Genomic DNA, 16,629 nt, shown 5'->3' with positions numbered 1-16,629 from the left:
TTTGCAAAATCTTGCCAAATTGTCCAACATTTGTTTTACAAATTACCGTATTAAGGTTGCTCTGTTATTTATTTATTTTATTATTTAAATATGCAGTTTGCACCTTCCATCCAATTCAAATTAGTTTTCCCAACACAACAAAACTACGCAAGGTTCATCATTTGGAATATTATTTTTTACTGATTTAATGTGCGTGAAAGGTGACTAAGAGGCAATCCATGTGCATTGAAATTGACACAGTATGTTTAAAAAAGGTTGAGAAAAGAAGCAATGTAATCTCATAACTCGTTGACTTCCATTGGCGACAATAGACGACCAATCCATCTAAAGTGAGAGCACTGGCCCCCACTTCAAATAGATTGGACGTATACTAGTAATAAACTCTCTAAAATAGCAGACAGATGAAAAAAAGCCACATGTTTGGACGTCGAGCACCATCAACGGCACTACTTTCAAAAGGCAATCTAGGTGAATCAAATAAATTCAATTTCATAATGGTCAAGCACTTCCCACTTGAGGTAAAAATTAAAAAGAAAAAGCACTTAAATCAATAAATAAATAATCATTAGAGGGGCAGGAGACACCAAAGGCACAAAATAAAGAAAATATCCCAGTTAGCCAAAATTGGATGAATGTGACGTCACCTATCGAGCAAAACTGTGAACTGCATTTACACAAACTCCATAAAAAGATTGTCACATCTTAAATCATTCCCACATAGGCATAAAGAAAATAAATTGAAATAAATAGCAAAAACAAAATATTGTAAATATTCGTGCCTGATGAGAAGTGTCATGCAGGTCACGCAGGAGGCGGGGCAATCCCGAGGCATCCGGTGGGGGAGACACGAGGCTCCGCCCCTTACTCCACTTTGACACCCATCTTCTCAGTGTTGAGCAAGTAAAGGCTGTCTTCTATCAGGAAACTGAAGGAGCCAAAAGAAACCTGTTAAGAATTTCCAAGATACAATTACAGTAATAACCCCTTCATCCCAAGGGGCGGGACCTTTCAGCAAGAGACCCGCCCCCTCTCAATAATTGAACTAGCAGAAAGTAAAATTGGGAAATGGAAGGATCACTGGAAAGAGGAATATTTTGGGGATGTGGGAGGAAAACATAGTACCCACAGAAAACCCACGCAAGCCCGGGAAGAACATGCAAACCGACCTGGGATTGAACCCTCGATCTTATTACAGCCGATCCTGTTTTGACACTTCTTCCGCCAAATTTACTCCTCTGCTATTTTCCTTCTTCTTCCGAGAAATGTAATAGTATTTTCTGTTTTCATTCTTTCTTAGTTAAACATAATCACAATTCCTGCATTCTTTCTTATTTTCCAATAAGACCCCCACCCCTTGTTTTCATTCTCCTCCAGTCAAAATGACTATAAATATGTACCTCCCATTTTCATTTACAGTCAGATGAGCAAAATATTAAAAATAAATAGAGCGTCCCGACCTGTAGAAAAGGACGTGCACTGGAATGGTGCTGAGGTGCCAGAGGGCGTGAGCATCCAGAATCCAGAGCAATGGTGGGAAGTCCAGCAGCTCTAGCAGGACCAGGCCATGAAGCAGCAAAACCACCAGGACGCACTTCCACCAATAGGGCAGCGTGCGCCGGTTGCTCCAGCACCAGAACAGCCACCACAGTAGGTTCACCATTCCTGCAAATCCAAATAAAATACAAGCTATATTTCCAGTATGAATACATATTTTGAAGTGTACAATTTTAGAAGCTGCATAAAAAAATAAATAAAAATAATTTGTCTTAACTCCATCATTGTTTCTCCATTGCTGGTTATTATTGTGGCCAAAAATAATAAAACATTGTCCTGGAGTGAACTGGTTCAAATTAGATATCTAGCCTTGTCATTGACAGGGAACGAGTTAAAATATAACATTTGGGGGTGGCCAAGTTGGTTTTGTTTTTATTTGTGTCGACTTCACTCTACAACAGTTGTTCTGTGCTTTTGTTTATCTAATCCAATAAAATCCAAGCGTCGGAGCGGAACTTGAACTCAAAACTAAAGGCCTCCCTCGATCATGTTCAGATACAACATTAACATTTCAGGCTTGATACTTTACAACCCTATTTGGCTACATACCGAAGGAGATATTGGCAGCCATGTTGTAACTGTAGTCAAAACTGACGAAGGTTAAGTAGGACACGTGTGACGTGAAGACCAAGATGAGCACCACTCCCACGATGCTGGACACCACTGGGTGCTTCAGACCCAGTGTTCTGGGAAGGAAAAAAGCGGGTTTAGCTAGAATGTGTGGACTATAAAACCAAAGAAGTCACTTTTAAATAACATTGGATCAGAATTACCTGACACAACATAAGTAAATGGAGTAGAGAATGACTGCAGTAGCGCAGAAATAATCCATTTTCTGCAAAAAAATACAAAACCAGATCAAGATGAGTTAAGATTGTAGTTTAGGACAGTGTTGTTATGAGTCATGCAATGTAATATTCATAGAAAAATAACAATATGAATATAATGAGATTAAAATTGAACTATTACAAGGTTAAAATCTAAATCAAATGTGATGTCCTTTGAAATTTTTTCAATGCAAAAAGGTTGGGAAATATTGGCTTAGGAGTTCTAATGACCTCAGTGAGGAATGTTTCCCGGGTGTGGAACACCGTGGACCAGAACCAAGCATTGAGCGACACCTGAAAAAAAAGCACATGGATTGAAGTTAAAGGGGGAAAAAATGGACTGAATTTTACGAGATTTTTTTTGGATGGCGAGAGGTTGTGAGACCAGAGAGAAGGCGTTGATGGTGTGGAACATGGGACTCTGGCGCGGCACGGTGCTTCGGTAACGCAGCATCATGAGAAGGCATGCCAGGCCGTTGAGGAGAGAGGCCAGGGCGGACGCCGGCTCCTCGAAACACAGGAAGCGGGCGAATGGCCACTATGAGAAATTTTATGTTGACATCATCATCTCAATATATTCGAATGTTGTTCATAAAAGAAGACTTTTTGTCCATTTTGGGTGAATGGGAGAGACTAAATCAATTCATGTTGTTTCTTAAGGGAAACATTGCTAAGGAGTTTATACAATTCCGTTTGGAGTGAGAATTTATGGAACAAATTTGGCAATTTTAATAATAATTTATCTTACAAAAAACAATTTTTCATAGTTATAAAAATCATAAAATCATTTTTAAAAAAATAATAAAACTAAAATGAATGAAAACAGAAACACACATTGGGTACAGCCACGGGAAAACGTGATTTTCTTTCATAGTACCGTATTTTCAGGACTATAAGTTGCATTTTTTTCGTAATTTGGCTAAGTCTACAACCTATACTCAGGGGCGACTTATTACATCTAATTATGTATCTTATTATTACTTATTAAGTTTTTTTAAACCTTAGTTTAAAAAAAAGGTAATATCTTACGATAACATATGCCTATTTTGTATGATGAAAAAAAGTCATGAAAGGGCTAATCATGAACATTGAACTTTCACTTTGTCAGGCTAGAGTTCTATTTCCCACTTTGTTTAATTTGTTCTGACTCGTATAGAGTGGTCTTGAACACACCACTAGCAAAGAGATTTCCAACCTTGCCATGGAATTGTGGGATTTGGTAGCCTTCGGCCTGGTAAAGCCCCACAGTGGTCCACATGCACTCGTATCGACAGTCATCACGACAAGTCCAGCCTAGGGAAAAATAAATAATATTGGGAGAAAACTTAGGACAGGCAGTCGAATAAATGAAAGTGCAAATGGCCACTAGAAAACGACAATGAAATGACAATGAAACTAGATGTAAGCACAAAGTCTCCGCATAAACTTGCTAGACAAGAAAAACTCGTTTTCATAATCTATGGGGTGCCGATTTTTTTCTGTTGGTGGACGAGACACATTCCTTCATTCATTTTCCTTACCACTTCTCCCCAAAAAAGGGTCGCGGGTGGTGCTGGAGCCTATCCCAGTTAAATATAGGCACCAGGCAGGGTAGCCAATAACAGGGCATTGATGCTCATACTCCTCATACTTTAAATAAAATAAAACAAATATCCATTTTCCAATTAAACATGAAATTGAACATTTCAAATAGACACAGTGAAAACATTAGAAGCAATTGAAATATGCCCATTCAATACTGAATAAAAACAGTCTTCATGGAAATCAATTAGTGACTCGCAGTTATATTAAAAGATCAAAAGTAATTTAAAATATGGGTAAGAATTTAGAAAGCAAGATTTTTGTTATTGTGAATTGTGCATTGCATTATACATAGAAAAAGACAGGATGGGTCTTTCTAGAACTATACATGACTGAATAGTTTACGTCACAAGAGAGCGACTGCTATGTTATTGTAATGCTCATTTTTAGTCCTAGAGGGCGACAGACGCTACGAACTGCAGTTTAGAAGTGAAATATGTACCAACACCTGCAATTATGACATCTTTTTACTTTATATTTTTTTGTATTTTACCAAATCACGTGCTAATTCTCCCAAAAAAATAATTTCTGTCGATTGTATTGAAATAAATCACATTTTCATCAAACCTGCAAATTTAGTAGCGAGACTTTTCCAAATATGTTCACTAAACTCATTTACCGTCACATTTCTGCGTACGCTCCACAAAAGGCAACTGGAAAAACAACAATTCACCTGTCAGCGCCATGTAATGCGGCTGGACCGTCTGGTACCACCGTAGCCGAGATCCGGTGCAGTTGCTCTGGACGCAAGTCTTTACGCAGTCCCGGTAAATCGGTTCTTTGTCACCCTGGGAGGCCTCGGCGGTGGTGGTCCACATTAGAAGCACAACCACCGCCACCTTAGCCGGTGAGACAGATGTGCGGCGGGGGGACAGCGGCGACGACGCCATGGTGTTGCTTGTGATGCTACAGTGGAGCTTCACGAAGGCACGACGAGGGGGAAAAACTTTCGAGGGATTACGGAACCGACGGTCCACATTAGCAGGCTGCCGTTAGTGCGTAATGACGGAGCTGTAAAATGGTGAACTGATGGAAATCCCGGTAACAATCAAAAGGTAGCCCCCCACACACACACACACTTTGAAAACATGTCAAAAGGCATGGAAAACTTTCACTTCCTGTTTGCATTTTCAACCTAAATGTTGACAATGTGATGTTGTGCAGGTTATTGTAACATTATGCGTTTGTTTGTATTTATATATTATTTAAACATAAATTATAACCTAATAATTATGGTAGTTGTTACCAAAAATGTGTTGTAGAAAAGCTAATAAGCGTTGAGGTTGTTATATTTTGAAGGGGTTTGCGTGCTTCTTTAACAGACAAAACACTGGAATTTTTGGTATACTACTATGTATGTACATATTGGTATACTACTTTATATATTTATATCAAATCACTTGGACTACTTATATTTATTACTTATTTATCAGTTTGTTTGTTGTTATATAATTGTAATATGATAATAAAAACATTATATATATATATATATATATATATATATATATATATATATATATATATATATATATATATATATATATATATATATATATATATATATATATATATATATATATATATATATATATATATATATATATATATATATATATATATATATATATATATATATATATATATATATATATATATATATATATATATATATATATACACACACACACATACACAGGGAGGTTATTGATTCAAAAGTGAAATGAAGCAAAAAATAAAAACACTGCATAATACGAAAGACAGTGGCTTTTATTAGTACTTCTTTCTTTGTTACAGCAGAGACGTGAAGCGTCACAACAACAGTTGGAAATCGGAATTGAGTAGAAATTGTCTTTTTACCATTCAATTAAGATGAAAGGGGGGCGTGACTATTTTAGCACGAGACCCCGCCCCTCGTCCTCTGTACGATAAAAACCCGAAATCGTATCCGATGTTGAGGCTAGCAGACCAAAGAGGTCAGACTTCTAGCTTGTTTCAAGCTGCGCGCGCTGCTAGCCTTAACGAAACGTGTACCGATTTTTTTATTTGAAATTTGAAAAGGATTCCCATGTCAGTAATCGCACACAAACGCCACGCTTCAGTTCCTCTCACTTTGAGTCCGAGTGAGCTGGCAAGCGGAACCGAGCGAACGCGGGTGCGAGTTAGAGATACGGTTTGGCGAAGAAGTGAGGCGGAATTTGGGCGGGTTTACTCTTCTTTTTCCTCGCCGTGGGTGATGACGTAGCAGATGTTCTTGTAGTCTACGTTGCCGGCGACATCTGGGGGGAACGCGGCCCACAGGTTGGTCATCTGGAGGAAAATGTCAAAAGCAAATCATTTTGTATCTATTTTCAATTTGATTCATTTACATAATCATAATTTCAATAAAAAACTGCATGAAACCCCCCTTTTAAAAGTATCTAACCCCCGGACTGATAATGATAACAAGAATTTAAAAATCTGACCTCCTCAGCGGTAAACCTGTCGCACTGGGTGGTCAGGAGCTCCTCAAGGCTGAAGAAGGAAAATAATATATAATATTCATACGAGGGACAATGTCAATTAAAGAAAAAAAAAACAATGGAGAACTTACAATTCTTTCTTGATGGAGCCGGTAGCTTCGGGATCCAAGACCTTGAACGCGCTCACGATGACGTCCTCGGGGTCAGCACCTGTAGAAGAATCAAATAAAAGTACTCTTAGAAGTACATACTAGAGCAAAAGTAATGGAGTACCATATTTTCTCGCATATTAGCTGGATTTGTAAGCATAAAAAATGATGACTGAATCAATGGTACGGCTTATATGCGCACAAGACTTGATCTTCACTGAAATGACAATAATATTTATTCATTCATTATTTTTCAAACCGCATCGCGGGGGGTGCTGGAGCCTATCCCAATTAGCATGGGACAATCTTAACCAGTGGCTATCCAATCGCAGGGCACAAATAGATGGACAACAATTCACACTTTAGGGGCAATTTAGTTTTCAACCAGCCTACACTGCATGTTTTTGGGATGTGGGAGTACCCAGAGAAAACCCACGCAAGCCCGAGTAGAACATGCAAGACCCCAGAAATGTGAGGTAAATGCTCTAACCCCTTCCCCCACAATATATAGGTATTTATATAGTTGACAAATTTCAACTAGCATCTTTTGATTTCAAAATGATGTCATGTGTTGACCCCAGATCTTAAGAAACTCCATCAACTGTTGAAGATGAGAAGTGTAAAAGTATGTGGGCCATATTCAAGATTGTTTTCAGGTGACAAGCAAAAGTGACTGGCAGTTTGGACATATTGATTAGATGTTTGAAGGTGGAGTTTGTGACAAACTGACCCTTCAGCTTCTCGCCGAACATGGTGAGGAAGACAGTGAAGTTGATAGGTCCGCTGGCCTCCTTAACCATGGCCTCCAACTCCTCATTCTTGACATTGAGTTGCCCCATGGTGGCCAGCACGTCCCTCAGATCGTCCTTGCTGATGATCCCATCCCTGTTCTGGTCGATGATTGTGAAAGCCTGCCGGCGAACACGACACCGACGTCAGACGCACTCGTAAATGCGACACCGGAGACTTGGCAGCTGTTCCCACACTTGTTTTTCGGAGGTGTTAAAATGGTGTCGGAATGCTAGGCGGGCCCGTCGTGACATTCAAGCTTGGGATGGATTACATCTAACCTCAACCTTGCGATGTTTGTTCCATCACCTCACAGGCCTTCGAGGGGCATCGCTAATCGCGGCGTTTGAGGGTCGGCGCCCCCGTAAAAAAACCCCGTCATTACTCGGATCATCGACGACATCCACGTTACTGTTTGTCAATCATCTCAATTTTACTCTTCCTGCTTTTATTGAGCGCTAATTCCAGCAGCTGTTGAGCAACATTCCAATGGGGTCACCAGAGGGTCGCTGGAACCGATGTACAACACCCCCCACCCTCGTCCACCCAATTTGAGAGTCATCATTTTTTTTTATGTGTTGTTACCTCTTTGTACTCCTGGATTTGGCTCTGCTCAAACATGGAGAAGACATTGGAGGATCCACCCTCACCCTGCTGCTGCCTCCTCTTGGCCTTCTTGGGTGCCTAAAGTGAGACATACCAACAGTGGGCTAACTCATTGGCTGCCATTGACGGAAATAGAGGTTCAATCTAGTTTTAAGGACCTTCTGACCTATGGAGGTGATAAATTTCAACATTTGACAAGGCACAATAATTTCAATTTAAATTGGGCATCATAGCAATTGCCTGAATTTAAGATAGAGTCAAAAGCAAAATGTTAGGGGGCTTAAAATTGATCCATGGTGGTCCCAATGGGTTGGACCCTGAAAAAATGAACTGATAACTACATATAAACCTAAACAAACACCTAAAGTTGTCACTAAGGTCTTGAATAAAAAAACAGCTGACCGCCAAATAAACATAAAAATATAGCAAAAATATACATTTTAAAAAGTATACTATCTAAACCTAAAGTTATAATTGACAGCCAAACTATTGACACCAATAAACGTTGCTTACAGACCCTCACAGTCAAAATGTATAAAACAACTATATTGACATTAACGGCAGTTAAACTAATCACGTTTTTTGACACTTAGTATATTTGAATTAATTCTCTTTGTTTAATTTTTTTGTTTTAATGTATTTTAATTATTATTTTTATCTTAAATTATTATTTTTAAACGCGCCTTTTTGAATTAGCTTTCTTAAATTATTTTTTTCCCTTTCTTATTAAGAAAAAAAGCCCATCATGGACTATTCAATTCATACATTCAGTTATCTTTATTTAATTCTTTTTTTATTATTGCCAGTCACATAATAGGTTACGGGCAACACTAATACTACAAATAAACACGCTCTTGAAAGATTATAATAAAAATATTGAAGAAAAAACATTCTAATTTGGTGCATGTAAGGTTAAGGCTTTTAAAACCTAGCTGAATAAATTGAATGGGTAAATTGGAAGGGATTTAAGAAATAAAAATGGGACTGATGGATGGATTCTTCCATCGATTATTGATAATTTTGCCAAACTCACCATCTCTCAAGTTTGTCGGGTCGTAGTTGGTCAAGAAGAGAAGCCTGCGCCAAGCCGATGTGACTGACATGGATGCGATTGACCCCTTTGGGGCTTTTATACAGGCCCGCGTGGGACTAACTTTAGCCGCGCCATCAGGTTTGGCAGCAAAACCACGCCAAGGGCGAAAGCAAGAGAAAAAGGGGTGGGGCCAGGAGGTGGCGGGGACCCGATCGGCTGACCGGCCTTTCCAAAATTGGCATCGGGAGTCTCGGAATGAGAGGAATTCCACCAAGAGCACGCTGATTGACTTCTTCGGAGCCCAAAAATCCCTCGATACCAAGTCTTTGAGTGGCGAATGCGAGTCGCATATCCGAGTTTCATCACCTGTCGGGGAGATGAGTAGTAGAAGGATTTATAAACAGCCGTGAAATTTGAAAACAGTTGGCTTTGGGTCAACGCCAGGGACGCCGTTGAGAAATGTCAAGCATGTCCTACGAGGCTAATGCTAATCAAAGCTGGGAGAGATGGATAAAAAATAACTTCAGCAAATTAGTTAAAGAAAGGGTGTCAAATTCGGGTTTCAAACTTGATTTCATGTGAGCCGGACCATTTTAGATATAATAATATCGATTTTTTTTTTTAATCGTATTTAAAAAACTGGATCAAAACCCTTAAATAACCATTTTTTTAAAAAAAATAGATCTAAAACAATGTTTATTAGAACTTTTTTCTTGGTAAGAAGTAAAAAATATATATTTTTAATTACATTCATTATTAGTGGAAAAGAGAAAATATTTTGATATATTTATTTTTAGATTTTACAAAATGCTTTTTCAACTAAAGAAAAAATTGGATAAAAAATGTTCAATTATTGATTTAAAAAATGGGAAATAATCAGGAAATATATACTATAATCTTAATTTGAATTTGATCTTAAAACTGAAAATTGGCACTCATTTACTTTCTCAGCCCGCACAAAATGACGTGGCGGGCCAGATTTGGCCCACGGGCCGCCACTTTGTCACCTGTGACTTAAAGGGTAAATCTTGGGGTTGGACTAATTTGGGTGGCATGCTCAATTTAGTCTTTCCAAACCAACCACTTGACTCCATATAGGAGCTCCACTGGGGGTTGTCAATCATGCGGTTAAGGAAAGTCTGAAAAACTTGATTTAAAAAAATCTTGGGAGTCACTGAGAGGAAAAAGATGTCGAGATGGGTTGGACATGATGGTAAATTGTGTTTTTGTTCAGGTTTTATCAGAAGGAATGAAAGGTTAGCTGAAGGTTAGCGGAGTCCAGCGTGAAGGTGAAAACAGAGGGACAGAAAGACCATAAAACTTGGACAGCTGGACACACCAAAATAGCCACCAGCTCGCCCTCTCTTTCTCTACTAATTTGGGTTTTGAAAATGGCATGACTTGCTAAATCTTTAACTCGTTTCCTGGGTTTAACGAATGAATTGATCGTTTTGATTGCTGCCAACCCTTCCTGTGTCTACCAGCTGCAAGCACCATTTTTCAATTTACAGCACAAGGATGATTGGTCGCCACATGATTGGACGTCCATTTTTGTCAACATGATTAACCTCTTAATACCTTAAATAAATTTGACAAAAATAAATAAAGCATTGTAGTAACAGACAATAGTATTTATATAATATCAATTTAAAAATAAATGTAAAAAAACAATAGAAAAATACAGCCAAAAATGTGAAAATCCTAAAAAGAAAAACAAATGAATGTCAATGTAGAATAATTTCATCTCATTTTCTGAACCGCTTTATCCCTGCTAGGGTTGCAGGGGGTGCTGGAGCCAAACCCAGCTAACTTTGGGCAAGAGGCGGGGCACACCCCGAACTGGTGGCCAGCCAATCACAGGGCACGAGGAGAAAAACAACCATTCAAGCTCACACTCCTACCTAGGGGCAATTTAGAGTGACCAATCAGTCTACCATGCATGTCTTTGGAATGTGTACCCGGAGAAAATCCACACAGAAAAACATGCAAACTCCACATAGGTGGACCAACCTGGATTTGAACCCAAGTCCCCCACTGTCAGGCCGATGCGATAACCACTCATCCATGCAGAACAATTAATAAAAACAAATATATTGCAATTTTAAGAAAATTAGAATACATTTGAAAAATAATATCAAGTTCCTCCATCTTATATGTATTCATTCATTCATCTTCCATACAGTACAGTTACGTACATATTTAATAAGCTGAGCTGATAGCCCCTCCCACTTCAAATGAATTGGTCATATGACATAAGAAAAAGTGAACAAATTCATCCATAGATGTTTTTTTAAAAGTAGTTTTAAATGAGACTAAGCATTAGATGCTCGTTTTTTGCTTGAAATGACTTGTTGGAAATTCAAATCGGACCAAGTTTACTCAAAACCGCTCAAATCTATCAAGTTGTTCTTCGGCGCCACTTCGGCAGATCTGCCTCTTCTCGACCAATCGGCGATCAGTTCTTTAATTTCCTTTCCGAAATCCTGGTGTAGTTTGTTAAAGTCTTCCCGGTCGGTCCACAAACGCAGCGCCGACAAGTCGCCGGTGGGCGGCGGGGGGCCGTTGATGGGCGACACATTGGCGGTCCTCTTGGGCCAAAGTTTGGGAGATCTCTTGACGTTGGATTTGAGGGCGATGGGCGGGGTTTGGAGTTTCGGGGCGGAGATAGCGGTTGCGCCTAACGTTTGGTGGTGGGTCAACTGCGGATTTGTGCCAAGACCCGTGAATGCAGGTCTTGCTGGGCCAACTGTGGACGCGGATGACTGCACGTTAAATCGCGCATTTGGGTTGGCAGCACCGTTGGCCGGGTCACTGAACAATGCCGCTAATGTTTCTATTTAAACAATAACAAAAAGAAAGAGTCACATTTTCAAATTTAGTTTTGATAGAGAAAGGAGAAAAAACAGGAAAACCTCTATGCATGGTCTTTCTTTGTTTTTTTATTAGAATTGAAAGGGTTTTTTTTGTATTTATCTTCAATTAACGTATTTTAGATGCAATTTTTCTGCATATTCAAATCAAAATAACAAAACGAAAAATTAATTAATAAATCTTTTTTTATCATAAAAAAATACAACAACTAAATATCCGTGCAGTGGTTAGTCTCGCTTTACGTGGACTTTTTTGGGGTACTCGGGTTTCTCTCCCACACATAAAAAGATACACCCAAAATTGCCCCCAAGTATGCGTGTGCGCGTGATTGGTTCTCCATCTCCTTTAGCCCTGTGATTGGCTGGCCACTAATTCAGGGTTCAATCGTTGGCTGGGATGTCTCCAGCACCCCCCGCGACCTTTGTGAGGGTAAGCAGTGTGGAAAATGAATGAAATAATAAACGAAATATCCCCTCCCAATGTGTTCCTTGTTTACTAACTAGTTTGACACTCACCTTTGTATTTGGTCTCCAGGTCCATCACCAGCAACGCCAAATAGCCGTGATTGGCCGAAAGCAGCGCCTTGATCCAGCTCTCCTGCTCGGCCTGGTCCTCGGCAGCAAACTTGTACGGCCGCAGTCCCTCTGGCTCGCTCCACACCAGCGAAAAGGCGAACTGCTCTTCAGATTCGCACAGCTGCACGGTGCAACCGTCCAGAACGATGACACCGACCAGGTCGCGGTCATCCGGGTGGTCCTTGTAGAAGAGCAGGTTACCCTTCAACACAAACCAACGCTTGTGGTAGGAAGACCTAATGTCACCCTGAAGATGACAAAAAAGGAAGGCCATTAAATGATTTGAATGCAATTCAGGAATTCATATTAACATGTTACCTTCTTAAAGAGATACCCTTCTTTGTCCACAGGTGAGCTGCTTGATTCAAAATATGAGACAACCTTCTCATCTATCTTCATTTCATCGTAGGACCAACCTGTGGAAAACATTATGATGCAATTAAGTCATTGACGGCGATAGACGTCAATACCAGTGACTTGTAGAAAGTTTTTTTTTCCTCAATTGGTTATCACTAGTTTACAAACACTGGTAGTTACACTTTCATTTTAGTACAAGATTAGTACTTTTTTTTCTCTCCTTATTCTTACTCCTACTACGTTTAGTACTTTAACACAAGTCACTACTTAGGTAACATTTTTTACAAAAGAAAAAAAAACTACCAAAGACTGGACAAAACGAGGTTTCACTTGTTCTTAACATGTAAACATTTGAAATAATAAGAGATTAAGAGTTTTTTTACTTATTGTTATTCTTATTTAACTTTAAAAAACAGGTTGTGAGTACTTTTGCTCATTGACGGCGATAGACGTCAATACCAGTGACTTGTAGAAAGTTTTTTTTTCCTCAATTGGTTATCACTAGTTTACAAACACTGGTAGTTACACTTTCATTTTAGTACAAGATTAGTACTTTTTTTTCTCTCCTTATTCTTACTCCTACTACGTTTAGTACTTTAACACAAGTCACTACTTAGGTAACATTTTTTACAAAAGAAAAAAAAACTACCAAAGACTGGACAAAACGAGGTTTCACTTGTTCTTAACATGTAAACATTTGAAATAATAAGAGATTAAGAGTTTTTTTACTTATTGTTATTCTTATTTAACTTTAAAAAACAGGTTGTGAGTACTTTTGCTACCCGTTTTAGTTTTAAAAAAGGAAACACTGAATCGAAACTGGCACTTTTCCGGGTTGTAACGACAATTTATTTCAAACTTTTCAAACGTATTAATATTTTTTGTTTCATATACACACAAAATATACTAGCAAAGACGGGTTTAATGGTAAACATTCAGCGTTAACCGTACAATGAATGTTATGTGAGAAGGGCGAGTTACTTTCCAAGGACCTCAAAACAAGCTGTAAAAATATACACTACAAACTGCGTACTGTAAATATGCACATATGGACACTATTACGCCATAAAAAAATCAAATTAAATTAGATATTTTGTGATTTTACGAAAATAAATATTTTTCCTGGGACTCACCTGCATAAACAGCGAAAGTATTGTTTGCTCTCTCGAGGCGTTGTGGAAACCACTTCCGGGTTGAAAATAAACGCACATGAATTCAAAAAAGCTTAATTATTAATTTATTTTAAATTTATTATGTTTTTTGTCATCCGTGTAAATAGTAAAACATTTTGTTAGCATGTATTTTAAAGAGTAAAGCACTCTTCATCTCTAACTAAGAAATATATATATTTAATGCGATGTTAAGAGACATTGTTTACTTTTTGTTGTTCTTTATAACTGATATTATTAGTTGTATTTTTTTAAATTTACATTTATAATGAAAAAAAGAGGTTATCGTCCCGCTGTGTCATAATGTAGTTTTCTAATTAAATATAGAAAAAATATATAACAGCCCTTAATTCTTGCCATAGCAGTCAAAATTGAATTTAAATGTTTATTTTGTGATTATGGAATTGTCAAAAACATGGCCTAGTAGCTCAGTGGCCAGAGCACTGGTCTCGTAAACCAGGAGTCGTGAGTTCAATTCTCACCTGGGCCTTGCGCAATGTGTTTATTTATAAGAGGATACATCCACATATTCACTCGATAATTATCAGGCACTTTTACATCTGTAATAGTGTTACTGCCTTTAAAAAAATCTGCCAAGCCGAGAGTCCCAATGGTACAAGTGTTAATTAATCGCACATTAGCTTTGTATTCACCCTTGTGGCAATGTCCTTCCGCTTCCAGTGAAGCATTAGCACAAGATTGTCTTGTTTTTATTCTGGAATTAGAATGTAACAGAATACAGGACAAACTGAATAGGGATGTGTACAAACTTGTCGGGTATTTTTAGATTTTGCAAAGTCCTTGACTTATTGAAGGATAGAATGCCAATCTATTTGCAAGGGGTTAAGATGTTATGTCCATGTTGTCATTCAATAACATGAGACTTCCACTGCTTTGCCTAATGAAGTTTTTAATATTTTGGGGAAAAAACTTTTTTTTTAATGTCTTGGTGTCGTTATGTGAGGGAAATATGTGCCGCGTTGAATTTGTACGGTTTATTATCCATAAATAAGCGGAATTGCAATCATTAATAAGGGAAGCATTTGGGGCGTATAAAAAAATAAAAAAGCAACAAGTTGCCTTCAAGTCTTTCCATCATGAACTTTGCGATGTCTTTTCATATTCTCTGCCCGATTAAAAGTCTTGCCGCACCGGTCGCAGTAATATGGTTTTTCGCCCGTGTGCACCATTTTGTGTTTTTTCAAATCGCTGCCTTGACTAAAACTCTTGCCGCATTGCGAGCAAACGTACGGTTTCTCTCCCGTGTGACAGCGCAGGTGGATTTTCAGGTAGCCCACCCGGGTAAACGTCTTTCCGCACACCGGGCACGGGTGGCCATCGTCTCTCCTGGTTGCTTCCATCGATGCCGATTCTCCGTTGATGGCGAGGTCGGGGTAAGTAGAACGATTCAAATTGTATTGTTCTTGTGATGTTGGAGCAGATATTGAGCAAGGTGGTTCGCTTTTAACGTTTTGGGTATTTTCTGGGGTTGTTTGGATGGTCGGAATCTCCTCGCGTTTGTATTCTGGTTCTCGGTGGCATTGTTGTACCGACGTCTGGTCCGAAGCACGTTCTGGTTGAGAGAAGGAAGCATAGTTTGGCCATGTGACGGGGTCGGGGTTCGAATTATGAAGAAACGAGGCTTCTGGCTGGGTCGGAAACAGACCACGGATGTGCAGAATATCTGTGAATGAAAAAACTGATTACAAAAATGTCATCTCTTGAGGATAATAGGTCAGTAATTTGAAGGATCTGACTTTGTATTTCCAGCAAACTTCTTCTGAGATTCTCATTTTCTTTCAGTGTGCTGACAGTTTTCTCGCAATACTCGGACACGATTTCCTTTGCGGTTTCTTTCACCATTTCCACAACTTCCAGAACCACCTTATTCAACAACTGGGTCACACGGGCATTCAAACTGTCCAGTTTGGGGTCCTCCATTCTACAAAGTAAAACGAATACAATGACAATTCAGATGTATTTAACTTGTAAATTCAACAGTGTCCCTTTTAAACTGCAATAGCAAGAGAACAACATAAAGTTCAAACATGCATCATTACTACAAATAGCAACATAAGCCAACTGTTAGTTACTTATGCTAGTTTTTTTTCGTTAGACGTTCTTAATTAACATCATAATTAAACTTGTAATAAATAACTTAGTCCAAATAGGAATAATATACCTAGCAACATGAGCTAACAGTAGCTTATAGTACTCGTGTTTTCTGTTGTAGTTAATAAAACACGTAATTACTTAGTAACTAGGTGCTTATCAGTGTACTAAATTACTAGTAATTAGTAGTACACTGATAACCACCTGGCAGTAAAGCCAATTCTCGTTTTTATAGCGTAAATTAATCAAAACAAGCTTACGCTTCTGATCGGAAGTCAACACGGGAATAGTTTTGGTGCCGTGATTTTCAGTATAAAGGTCCATCTTTCAGATTAAAAGCATTCTCGTGAACGTCATTTGATTTGAAGAATGAATAGCAATTATAATAGAAATTAAAGTATGGCTGTGTTATTACTAAAATGTGTAATATGAACGAATAAATCACAGCTAGCATTCATTTGTTGCAAGTTTTGTTGAAGTTAAGGAATTGCCTAGTTGAAGTCAAAATTGTCAATGAATAAAAAAATATTAACATTGTTCCTTAGAG

At 38.5% G+C, this 16,629-nt stretch overlaps 4 protein-coding genes and 1 non-coding gene across 6 annotated transcripts; 1 reads left to right on the top strand and 4 right to left on the bottom strand.

Moving 5' to 3' along the window:
- Window positions 1-153: 153 nt before the first annotated feature.
- On the bottom strand, window positions 154-5,071 carry pgap3 (post-GPI attachment to proteins phospholipase 3). Of its 2 annotated transcripts, none has more exons than XM_077739744.1 (8): window positions 4,636-5,071; window positions 3,577-3,674; window positions 2,767-2,919; window positions 2,613-2,675; window positions 2,328-2,389; window positions 2,104-2,240; window positions 1,458-1,662; window positions 154-945 (listed from the first exon to the last, which is right to left on the bottom strand). In XM_077739744.1, the coding sequence occupies exons 1-8, from the start codon at window positions 4,850-4,852 to the stop codon at window positions 918-920; spliced, it is 963 nt and encodes a 320-aa protein (XP_077595870.1). In that variant the 5' UTR covers window positions 4,853-5,071; the 3' UTR covers window positions 154-917. The 2 variants fall into 2 exon arrangements, with proteins under 2 accessions (XP_077595870.1, XP_077595869.1); XM_077739743.1 differs by having other exon boundaries at window positions 154-925.
- A 640-nt stretch (window positions 5,072-5,711) lies between these two features.
- Window positions 5,712-9,145, bottom strand: LOC144211906 (myosin regulatory light chain 2, skeletal muscle). Its single transcript, XM_077739464.1, has 6 exons — window positions 8,999-9,145; window positions 7,945-8,043; window positions 7,301-7,481; window positions 6,553-6,631; window positions 6,425-6,473; window positions 5,712-6,269 (listed from the first exon to the last, which is right to left on the bottom strand). The coding sequence occupies exons 1-6, from the start codon at window positions 8,999-9,001 to the stop codon at window positions 6,168-6,170; spliced, it is 513 nt and encodes a 170-aa protein (XP_077595590.1). The 5' UTR covers window positions 9,002-9,145; the 3' UTR covers window positions 5,712-6,167.
- Window positions 9,146-11,329: 2,184 nt separating this feature from the next.
- On the bottom strand, window positions 11,330-13,979 carry LOC144211728 (sesquipedalian-1-like). The gene is made up of 4 exons (XM_077739159.1): window positions 13,935-13,979; window positions 12,763-12,860; window positions 12,385-12,691; window positions 11,330-11,831 (listed from the first exon to the last, which is right to left on the bottom strand). The coding sequence occupies exons 2-4, from the start codon at window positions 12,841-12,843 to the stop codon at window positions 11,374-11,376; spliced, it is 846 nt and encodes a 281-aa protein (XP_077595285.1). The 5' UTR covers window positions 12,844-12,860; window positions 13,935-13,979; the 3' UTR covers window positions 11,330-11,373.
- Window positions 13,980-14,387: 408 nt separating this feature from the next.
- On the top strand, window positions 14,388-14,460 carry trnat-cgu (transfer RNA threonine (anticodon CGU)). The gene has a single exon. It is a non-coding gene; the product is annotated as a tRNA-Thr (tRNA).
- A 193-nt stretch (window positions 14,461-14,653) lies between these two features.
- Window positions 14,654-16,377, bottom strand: LOC144211662 (uncharacterized). Its single transcript, XM_077739063.1, has 3 exons — window positions 16,343-16,377; window positions 15,728-15,912; window positions 14,654-15,654 (listed from the first exon to the last, which is right to left on the bottom strand). Exons 2-3 carry the CDS (start codon window positions 15,909-15,911, stop codon window positions 15,053-15,055), a joined length of 786 nt encoding a protein of 261 aa, XP_077595189.1. The 5' UTR covers window position 15,912; window positions 16,343-16,377; the 3' UTR covers window positions 14,654-15,052.
- Between the last annotated feature and the right edge of the window lie 252 nt (window positions 16,378-16,629).

Source organism: Stigmatopora nigra, chromosome 18 (genome assembly GCF_051989575.1).
Source record: "Stigmatopora nigra isolate UIUO_SnigA chromosome 18, RoL_Snig_1.1, whole genome shotgun sequence".
Lineage (NCBI taxonomy): Eukaryota > Metazoa > Chordata > Actinopteri > Syngnathiformes > Syngnathidae > Stigmatopora > Stigmatopora nigra.
This window is presented reverse-complemented; position numbering and strand designations above follow the sequence as displayed.

Coding starts and splice junctions, on each gene's coding strand:
- pgap3 (XM_077739743.1), bottom strand. CDS start 4,852: ATGGCGTCGTCGCCGCTGTCCCCCCGCCGCACATCTGTCTCACCGGCT. Junction 2,676..2,766: donor CCATCAACGCCTTCTCTCTG/GTCTCACAACCT, acceptor CTTTTTTTTCAG/GTGTCGCTCAATGCTTGGTT. Junction 1,663..2,103: donor GGCTGCCAATATCTCCTTCG/GTATGTAGCCAA, acceptor TTGGATTTGCAG/GAATGGTGAACCTACTGTGG.
- LOC144211906 (XM_077739464.1), bottom strand. Junction 6,632..7,300: donor GTTCGGCGAGAAGCTGAAGG/GTCAGTTTGTCA, acceptor ATTCTTCTACAG/GTGCTGACCCCGAGGACGTC. Junction 6,474..6,552: donor GGCTCCATCAAGAAAGAATT/GTAAGTTCTCCA, acceptor TTCCTTCTTCAG/CCTTGAGGAGCTCCTGACCA.
- LOC144211728 (XM_077739159.1), bottom strand. CDS start 12,843: ATGAAGATAGATGAGAAGGTTGTCTCATATTTTGAATCAAGCAGCTCA. Junction 12,692..12,762: donor AAGGGTATCTCTTTAAGAAG/GTAACATGTTAA, acceptor TGTCATCTTCAG/GGTGACATTAGGTCTTCCTA. Junction 11,832..12,384: donor CCTGGAGACCAAATACAAAG/GTGAGTGTCAAA, acceptor TTGTTTAAATAG/AAACATTAGCGGCATTGTTC.
- LOC144211662 (XM_077739063.1), bottom strand. CDS start 15,911: ATGGAGGACCCCAAACTGGACAGTTTGAATGCCCGTGTGACCCAGTTG. Junction 15,655..15,727: donor AAGTTTGCTGGAAATACAAA/GTCAGATCCTTC, acceptor TTTCATTCACAG/ATATTCTGCACATCCGTGGT.